Source organism: Ostrea edulis, chromosome 7, assembly GCF_947568905.1.
Source record: "Ostrea edulis chromosome 7, xbOstEdul1.1, whole genome shotgun sequence".
In the NCBI taxonomy this organism is placed as follows: domain Eukaryota; kingdom Metazoa; phylum Mollusca; class Bivalvia; order Ostreida; family Ostreidae; genus Ostrea; species Ostrea edulis.
In genome coordinates, this window is record NC_079170.1 from 50,061,735 (window position 1) to 50,071,969 (window position 10,235).

At 37.5% G+C, this 10,235-nt stretch overlaps 1 protein-coding gene across 2 annotated transcripts; it reads left to right on the forward strand.

The window, feature by feature from the left end:
- Positions 1-689: 689 nt before the first annotated feature.
- On the forward strand, positions 690-9,492 carry LOC125655269 (universal stress protein in QAH/OAS sulfhydrylase 3'region-like). Of its 2 annotated transcripts, none has more exons than XM_048885511.2 (5): positions 690-834; positions 2,675-2,784; positions 5,617-5,712; positions 7,443-7,552; positions 9,260-9,492. In XM_048885511.2, exons 2-5 carry the CDS (start codon positions 2,706-2,708, stop codon positions 9,467-9,469), a joined length of 495 nt encoding a protein of 164 aa, XP_048741468.2. In that variant the 5' UTR covers positions 690-834; positions 2,675-2,705; the 3' UTR covers positions 9,470-9,492. The 2 variants fall into 2 exon arrangements, with proteins under 2 accessions (XP_048741468.2, XP_048741469.2); XM_048885512.2 differs by having other exon boundaries at positions 721-951.
- The last annotated feature ends 743 nt before the right edge of the window (positions 9,493-10,235 follow it).

Here is a 10,235-nt window from a genome sequence, read left to right on the forward strand (position 1 = left end):
GATTCCCATGCAATATCGAAGTCATAGCCTTAGAGTCGATATCAAGTTTATTTTTTACGCCTACTGTGCTGATAATACGCACTGGTGTGCTGACAAATTACATGAAAGGGTGGACGATAACGAACAGTGATCAATCTCATAGACCGTATACATAATTACAAAACGGAGAACTTGGTAAACACGGACCCCTGGGAACACCAGCGGTGGGAACAGGTGTCTAACGATTTATCTGCACTCAACCGCATATCATCATCATCACAATAAATTGTAGATCAACAGAAATTGGCCAAAAGGCGATATTTAACAATTACAATGTTTTGATATTCATATATTATAGATTATATGAACATAATATGAACATCACTTGTTCAAGAAACATTCTCGTATATTTCTAACTTATTAATAAAAAATTTCGACATCGATTCGTCTAAACGCGCTCCCTTCAATCCAATGAGCATAAAATAAGCGTTGATTTGTGACAACATACCTACATGTACCTGTAAAGTTATGAAATATTCTTGCTAGGACATTAAGCAACAACGATTAATTATATACAAGAATTTGAACGAACTCAGAAAAGAAAATTTAAGTCAACCCTGCGACTGCACACAGATTGGTGAATGCCGACACTTTTACGTCTGCTTGCTGCTAATACATGATTCATTGCTGATAGACAAGATGTTCGTATTCACGTGACCTACACTCTCCGCGTATGAGAAAACACACATTTTCTGTAGAAAACAAATAGTATAATAATATTCTCCGAGTTGTGTTGTCTATTGCGGAATGTGAGAGCATCTACACATGTACCATTCTGCAAGATCTTGAGATTGTGTAAGTAATCTTTTACTCAATTGTGCATGTCGTGTTCGTGAGAGCTGGAACTGTGATCACTTATTAGATGTCCAATCGAAACCGACATCAGCATGCGCACATGGAGACCCGTGCTTGGTATGTGTTAATGTACTATTTCAGTTGTATAATAGTATCAAAACATTGTGAAGTCTTTAACAAATGGGAAACTATGAAATTCCCAATTTCTTAAAAATTCTCTCTGTTTGAATTAGACTTGTAAATACCGATATCGGATATTATAATATCAAATTTTAGATGGGTATATACAGTATAAATTTTGTCTTACGTCGCAACTCTAATCAGCGAATGATATTGTTTGAAATTCAATAATTATTGTTTGATTCTACATGGTCATTTATTGATTATTCCAAAGTGGTACAACTAAATGATCTGGCGTAGAAACGCCTCATCAGTGAACTCACTTTTTTCGATCAATACTAATGAAAGAACTTGGGGAGCAATTACATTCGTTATCTCTCCGCAAGAAATATACTTTCATATAATTGGAATTCATACCCACTACGGGAGTACATGTCGGTTATTTTTATGCGTCTACCATTTGAATGATTTTCTACAAACTCGAGTAATGCAAAAGTGTGACGATCAACTGATTCTGGCTGACACTTTCGCGAGTGCAGTCTATTTGATTTGGAATATTAAATATCTGAGCTACACAAATACATGTACTAGAAATCGTTGAGTATCAAAGATGGTAGGTCCCGGGTCATAGCCTATGTGCAAGGTTGTATACCCCTTCCTGTTCATATGCAACGTGTGAGTTTTCTTACTTAAATAACAGGTTTCATATCTAATTCCATTATTGGAATACACTCCAAGCATTTAAAGAAACCGTCTTCATGTGTTATCATGACTGCTGAAAATTTATTGTGTGAAAGAACGGAAGAAATTGAAAATAAGGTAAACATTTTATCTGGCATTACGCTGCGTATTATATACCATTCTCACAGAATCGAGTATGTATTCTGAAATGTTCTGTTTGCGAGATGTTTCAACAATCCCATTTAAAGTAACTATTTCGCAAAGTCTATAGTGGTTATAAATGTGATCTTATTTGCAAGTGGACAATTGAAGATAACGAACAGTGGTTAGTCTCAGAAATTCTATAAGGAATACAAGATTAAGAGAAAAGGGCAAACACGGACCCCTAGATATAACAGAGGTAGAATCAGGTGATTAGGAGGGAGTAAACAGCCCTAACATACCGGTCACACCCGTCGTGAATCCTACATGTATATCTTAATGAGGTAAACGGAGTAATCCGTAGTTAAAATCAGCAAGTAAAGAACGACCTACATGTAACAATTGGTAAATGTATGAACACGTCCGACAACATTCGATCCATTGATAGCATGTATTAGCAAATTAGATCATCATACGACCATGCAATTTGCAAACCTACCATTATGTCTAATTTTGTCTGACGTGTTTCATACCAATTGTTAGATCCTGGCGTTTACAGAGGTTCGTGTTGGCCCTGCTTTCGATTGTTTATTACCGTTCGTTATCTTCACCTTTTTTCATTGATATATAGATGATGGCCGTAGACTGACACTGTGCTTTGAAAATTTTGCATTATTCATAGCACCAGAGGAATTTCTTCTGATTTTTATCGAATTCTTGCATTTTGCTATCACAAATGCATTACTACTGTTCCTGTGGAATATAATTCCGATTCAAATTTACAAAATCATTCTATTCATATATGCCGCTGGAGTTTTGAGAGGCTAAATGTAATTGATATCAACGCTATCTTCATCAGATTTATTACAGTCATGTGATAGCTGTTTCTTTTCAACAGGGTGGTATTTAGATGAATATACCACAACACCATGGCAACGGCCGCAAAGAAGAGACGCAACGTCATTATAGCCATGGACAGCAGTGAGGCGTCAATGAATGCGTTTAATTGTACGTAATATAGCCTTTTGAGGCGTCATTGAATGCGTTTAATTGTACGTAATATAGCCTTTTGAGGCGTCATTGAATGCGTTTAATTGTACGTAATATAGCCTTCTGAGGCGTCATTGAATGCGTTTAATTGTACGTAATATAGCCTTTTGAGGCTTCATTGAATGCGTTTAATTGTACGTAATATAGCCCTCTGAGGCGTCATTGAATGCGTTTAATTGTACGTAATATAGCCTTCTGAGGCGTCATTGAATGCGTTTAATTGTACGTAGTGTAGCCTTCTGGGGCATCATTGAATGCGTTTAATTGTACGTAATATAGCCTTCTGAGGCATCATTGAATGCGTTTAATTGTACGTAATATAGCCTTCCGGGGCTTCATTGCATGCGTTTAATTGTACGTAGTGTAGCCTTCTGAGGCGTCATTGAATGCGTTTAATTGTACGTAATATAGCCTTGTGAGGCATCATTGAATGCGTTTAATTGTACGTAATATAGCCTTCTGAGGCGTCATTGAATGCGTTTAATTGTACGTAGTGTAGTCATTAGAGATTGGTGAATAGATTCAAAACAGGGGCTAAGCCCGTATTGGGCAGAACTCTGTGATACCATAAATATAGAAAGGATTCTAACTCTGACCCAGATAATTAACTAACCACTCGCTTCAAATGCCTAACAAATCTTAAACTAGGTACGCTAAGCGTAATTGGTCGTTTCCCTTGAATAGATTATTGTTTTAACTACATGCATGCCAAATTTCAAGCCACATATTCTTAAAAATAACAAAGATATACGTCATCGTTCTCTCGATTTCACTTGTTTATTTTACTAGAACATTAACCGATCCAGGTCACGGAGTCGTTTCTCGCCTATGACAACAGCGAAATTCAAACTAAAGTGGAAGATTGCAGACCTGTCAATTAAAATTTCACATCAATTATACCCTACTTACTTCCTCGTACTTTAATAAAGTCCTCCTTGTTCGCCGTATCTGGGTCGTTTATTCTACAAAACTTTAACTCCTGACTCTAACTGCCATTTTGAGAAACGCACTAAAGACCCGAAATACGTAAAACTTTAAACAAAGGGGAAATGGGTAAAAATAATCTAAATGAAATAAATAAACAAAAATAAAAAATTAAGAAAGCAAAAAAATTAAAAAAAAAAAAAAATGTTCAATTTCCTTCTCTAGGTGCAATATCACAAGAATAATGTTTTGATCAATTTTAAAGTATTTGAGATTTTAAGTATATCGGGTATTTAGTGCGTTCATTAAAATGGCAGATCTTGACAACAGTTAGGAAGTATAATTGATGTGAAATTTTAATTGACAGGTCCGAAATTTTCCACACTAGTCTGAATTTCACAGAGTTCGGCCCCAAAACGGGCTTTGTCCCTGTGGAATTCACGTTATATTTGATATTGATACATCTATCACAATTGCCATGCATTAGCAGGGAATAGGGACATGTGTAAAACAAGCTAAGTTTCAGAAGTGTTTTCCGTTTAGCAGTCTCCTGCGGTATAATGTTCATGATAATATCAATGAATATATCCAACAGGTCTTTTTTTCAAAAAGGAAATGGAATACTTTTTGTATTGATCTATTTTACTGCTCGTGGTAGCGTAGTGGTTATTCATCTCGTTTGCAACAAGTCTACCAGGGCTCGATCCCGACAATGCGTCTAATCTAAGACGTTAAACATACACAAGTACATGTAGCTAGTGACTGTTCCGTCACCACGTGTCCGGCGTCACATGTAGGTAGTGACTGTTCCGTCACCACGTGTCCGGCGTCACATGTAGGTAGTGACTGTTCCGTCACCACGTGTCCGTCGTCACATGTAGGTAGTGACTGTTCCGTCACCACGTGTCCGGCGTCACATGTAGGTAGTGACTGTTCCGTCACCACGTGTCCGGCGTCACATGTAGGTAGTGACTGTTCCGTCACCACGTGTCCGGCGTCACATGTAGGTAGTGACTGTTCCGTCACCACGTGTCCGTCGTCACATGTAGGTAGTGACTGTTCTGTCACCACGTGTCCGGTGTTACATGTAGGTAGTGACTGTTCCGTCACCACGTGTCCGGTGTCACATGTAGGTAGTGACTGTTCCGTCACCACGTGTCCGGTGTCACATGTAGGTAGTGACTGTTCCGTCACCACGTGTCCGGTGTTACATGTAGGTAGTGACTGTTCCGTCACCACGTGTCCGGCGTCACATGTAGGTAGTGACTGTTCCGTCACCACGTGTCCGGTGTCACATGTAGGTAGTGACTGTTCCGTCACCACGTGTCCGGTGTTACATGTAGGTAGTGACTGTTCCGTCACCACGTGTCCGGCGTCACATGTAGGTAGTGACTGTTCCGTCACCACGTGTCCGGTGTCACATGTAGGTAGTGACTGTTCTGTCACCACGTGTCCGGCGTCACATGTAGGTAGTGACTGTTCTGTAACCACGTGTCCGGCGTCACATGTAGGTAGTGACTGTTCTGTAACCACGTGTCCGGCGTCACATATAGGTAGTGACTGTTCTGTCACCACGTGTCCGGTGTTACGTGTAGAAGTGACAGTCACGGGTCTTTTGGATGTGATATTGAAAATGGAGGTCACGGTAGGCGTCCGCACGATAAAGAAACCCCACTGCTATGGTCGCAAGCATACATTTGTAGGGATAAAAATTGTAGCACTTCATTTACAAGCTGGTAACGTCTCTACACGGATACAAAATTCTTTTTTAAAAATAAGATATATAGCACACAAACATGAAAATGTCACATAATTGAATTATACTAAATTTCCTTCATTCTAATGCGTTTATATCATTGTGCTTAGGGTATCGAACAATGGCTAGGATGGAAACTGACAGAATAACGTTGTTACATGCTGTGGAAATATATCGCACAATATACACCTCTCCATGGTTTCATGGTAAGTAATTAAGGTAATGAAAGAAATCCTATTATCATCAGAAGCTTGTATTACAAATTTATGATGATTTTCCCAGAACCATTAGTATAATTTGAATGTACATGTATGTTGTTAATTCAATGTATATGCCATATCTTAAGGCATGCGTCCTTCAGTCATTTTCTAAAGACAAGACACATGTTTAATGTTTTGAAGTACTGCACAATAATATGTACATATGTAGTACAAATGAGTTTCTCCTGTAACCTTTTATGTCTATCGACAGTTAACATCTGAACATTTCAAACGTCTGTTTGCTATAGGACTAATTTCACTAATTTAGGCACGTGGCGTTAATGGTGTAAGGAGAAAATAATTTGTAGTTGAAAATAATTTGTAACCTGGTGTCCTCTGTTCCCCCTTGGGGTATTCGGGGGTCCGGGGGTGGTGGTAAAAACCTTAAAAACTTCAGGTATTTTTAAAAAAAATTTCTATACTCAGAGACAATTAGTAGATAGGTTGTGTGCGTTAGTCATCACAAGGAATGAGACATTAAACCAATATTTTGACATTTATGGTCCCTCAGCGAAAAAAAAAAGGCTCTTAGTTAGATTAACACTTTATTAACTTTTTTTAGATTAACTTTTTATCAGTGATTAATCACCATATGACTCATAAAGTGTTAATCTAACTAAGAGGGACCCTCTTAGTTAGATTAACACTTTATGAGTCATATGGTGATTAATCACTGATAAAAAGTTAAAACTTTTTCGCATGTCATAATTCTATAATGCAGGAACGTTTTAAAGAAATTCCCTTCAATTCAAATTCTTAAACATGCAGCTCTGTTTCACTCATTGCACCTAAACTTGTGTAACAAGAGATGTTTGTAAAACATATATACCCCTATAATGCAAAATTGAAAAGGGTTATTCACCAGCATAATTTAGTTAACAGTAGTATCACCAATTCCAAATACTGAGCATACGCTATCTTCCAATGTCAGGAGTTGGTTATCCATATGACCTAAAAATCAATAAGGGTCATCTACTCCTTATGCTGTACCAGTGTACAAAGTTTGGTGTCAATCAAGCAAATAATTGTTAAGATATTGGAGACAATATATTACTATGTCCAGTTAACCCTTGACCTTTGACCATGTGACCTCAAAATCAATAGGGGTCATCTTCTCCTTAAGATACCAGTGTACCAAGTTTGATGTCTTTCAAGCAAAGGGTGCTCAAGATATTGAGTGGACAGTACATGTATATTCCTATGTCCAGTTTGACCCTTGGCCTTTGAACATGTGACCTCAAAATCAAGAGGTGCCATCTACTCTTTAGGATGTACCAGTGTACCAAGTCTGTCAAGCAAAGGGTTCTCAAGATATTGAGCGGACGGTGTCTTCCTATGCCCATAGTAGATTAACCTTTCGACCTGAAAAACAATAGCGTTCCTCTTCTACTCATAACCAACACACATATGAAATATCATTACGATCAAGTGAATGGTTCTCAAGATATTGAGCGGACAACATGTGGTCTACGGACCGACCGACCAACCAACCGACCGACAGGTGCAAACCAACATGCCCCTCTTCTTTGGAGGGGACATAACTAACTTTGCTAAACCAAGTTTTGGTAATTGTGATACTCGATTAAATGTTTATGTCCGTGGACCTATTATTCAAGATAGTAAACTTACAATGTTTTACTTAATGTCCTTTATGTAGAACCGTTCTATACATTTAGACATTCCATTTGCTGTGGATGTAAACGCCGTCAAAGCAGCTTACGCTAACCACAAAATCGAAGTTGAAAACAAGCTATATGATTTGGCCCTGCTGATGAAGGCATTTTGTGTGAGTACCATTAAACCATAATTATAATATACTGCATGGACAAGTGAAGATAACGAACAGTTATAAATCTCATAAATCCTATAAAAATACAAAATAAGGAGAATGGCAAACACGGACCTCTGGACATACAATATATCAGAGGAGGGATCAGGTGGATAGGAGAAGTAAGCACCCCATGTTGACCCATCACACCCGCCAGGAGCCCTATATCTTGATAAGGTAAACGGAAGTATCCGTAGTCAAACTGTGTAAAGAACAGTCTAACAATTGCTACTGTACATGTATGAAACACGTCAGACAGCATTTACATGTAATCCAATGATAGCTTGTATTTCCAAACCAGATCATTATAACGACCATAGAATTTAAACGAGGCTGTTGAAACTTGTATATTATCTTAAAACGAGGCAAGCTATTAACAAATAAGTTCAAGATTCATTAACTTATTTGTCAGTAGCTTGTCTCGATTTAAACATTGATCATACACAGAAATTAACGCTTTCGCATATCGAATAAGTCGATCTAAAAATTGATCATATGTAGAAAACGCTCTCCCATATTGAATCGGTTGAGATATATAAACACCATGTGTAGGTGAGGATGAAATGTTGTCACACAAATATGGGAATTTGACAGTGGAGACGCTCAAGTCATCTCGTTTTTCTTAAAGTTGTGTTGTTAGGTTATCGTTGGCATTTATGTTCAATAAAATATCCAAATATGAAGCAGATATTGAAGATTCTATAGTATAAAACGTCGTCGATACATCTAAATATTGAGTTGAACATCACAACAAGAGAATTATTCTTCTCCTGTATAATATTTTGAATAAATTCTGCTTCTTATGTCATCTAATATTCGAGCACACTATATGCCCATGGGAATTCCAAGACTCTGTTGGAAGACCTGATCACCAAGATCACGTAAATATTGTCAATGAGGAATTCAAGCAACTTTTCAATATCAATTTCAGAGTACCTGTGTGTACATGTATAATTAGAGTGCGTATTTAACAAAGTACATGTCATTATTTGGATGATTGAGCACAAGATATTCATATTTCCGTGTTCCATTTTTCCATGTATCTCTTCCAATATAACTCATAATTTTATTTATAGCATGCAAATTGATATATCTATAAACATGCTCATCGAGCTCCTTTCTTTCAAATGTGTCACCATATACATGCACGTTCCTGATACCGGAAACTGTTCTGACTCGTTCTATGACGACATGTCAGCGCTGTCTGAGGAAGAGTCTGTTTTCTGTCATGTATTCACCACTTCCTTAATGGCCAAGAATTTAGTTACTGTAACTGGAACAAGTTGACACAGTAATCTCGATTTGATAGTCTGGATTGTCACTATGCAAGACTCGCTCCAGTAGCAACATTAACATGTAGCATGTATGACCTTCTAATAGTATCATTGGTGAAAAATATGGTCATGTTGCAGATATTCAATTTATTTCGTAGTTTTTGCCTTGAAAATTCCTGAGCGTTCGAATGATTTTTATGGAAAAATCCGTGAGACAGACACCGCTTGCAAAATTGTTACATTTAATAGAATCATAGTTGTGATCAATGTCAATAACACTAAATGTTGATATCCATGTTTTATGTATATGATTATACAACTGCCTTTTATATCCTTGTGAATTTTAGTTTCTTCGTGATTTTATTTTAATTTATCAATGATGTACATCTAGATAGAGGGAAAAGTCCGAAGCGTACATGCAGACAAACCAGGTGAGGGAATAGTTCGTATCGCGGAGGAATTGGAAGCTGACTTGATCATAATGGGAACACGTGGTCAAAGCACCATCAGGCGGACTGTAACCGGAAGTGTCAGTGATTACGTTCTTCACCATGCAACTGCACCAGTTCTTTTGTGTCCCCCCAAACATGTGTTAAAGTAAAACATTAAAGAATTTACGGATCATCTTGGTGTTTTTCCTTCACCAAATGCATGATGAAATCTACAATAAATGTAGCTATATTTAATGCAACCAAAATATCCTTGCTATCCAACTTATCCTTCCCAAATCGGGTTAGCGTTCTTTATGCATTTCTTACATTTACTGTCAACAGAACGATCAGTTTCATTTCATCGGTGTAGAACTTTAATAATTATTTGACATTATTGATGTTATTTAATTAGTACATTGTAGTTTGGGAATTTTTACATATTATATTGTACCTATTTTGAATACATACAAATCGATAGAAATATCAAAATGGGGATATTGAATTTTAAAAATAGTGTACAATGTCTTTGTTGTCATGATACATGTAACACTACGAACTAGGTATCGTTATTGTTATTGTTATTGTTGCGTCTATGTCTCTCATGAATCAGCTAACTGGTGGGACAGGTCAGGGTAGCTCAGTGGTTACAGTGTTACGTCAGTTCCAGCCGCATCACACTTAAGATGTAAACATAGGTAGTGATTGCTCCTTCGTCGGTTGCTCTGCATTTAGAAGTGAGAGTCATGGGTCTTTCGGATATGACCTTAAAAACGGAAGTCACGACAGGTGTTGATACGTTAAAGAACCCTCACTGCTTAGCGTTCAGGATTTGCAAAGATCCGATTAATCATTCCCTGTAAGAGTTGTCTGTTCCTTTGCGCCGGTACAAATGTATGAAAGGTGAAGATAACGAACGGTGATCATCTCATAACTGCT

Bases quoted from the DNA above. Each gene is read 5' to 3' on its own strand.
- LOC125655269 (XM_048885511.2), top strand. From the start codon at position 2,706: ATGGCAACGGCCGCAAAGAAGAGACGCAACGTCATTATAGCCATGGAC. The intron at 2,785-5,616 runs GTACGTAATATA...CATTGTGCTTAG, and splicing joins GTCAATGAATGCGTTTAATT to GGTATCGAACAATGGCTAGG. The intron at 7,553-9,259 runs GTGAGTACCATT...ATGTACATCTAG, and splicing joins TGCTGATGAAGGCATTTTGT to ATAGAGGGAAAAGTCCGAAG.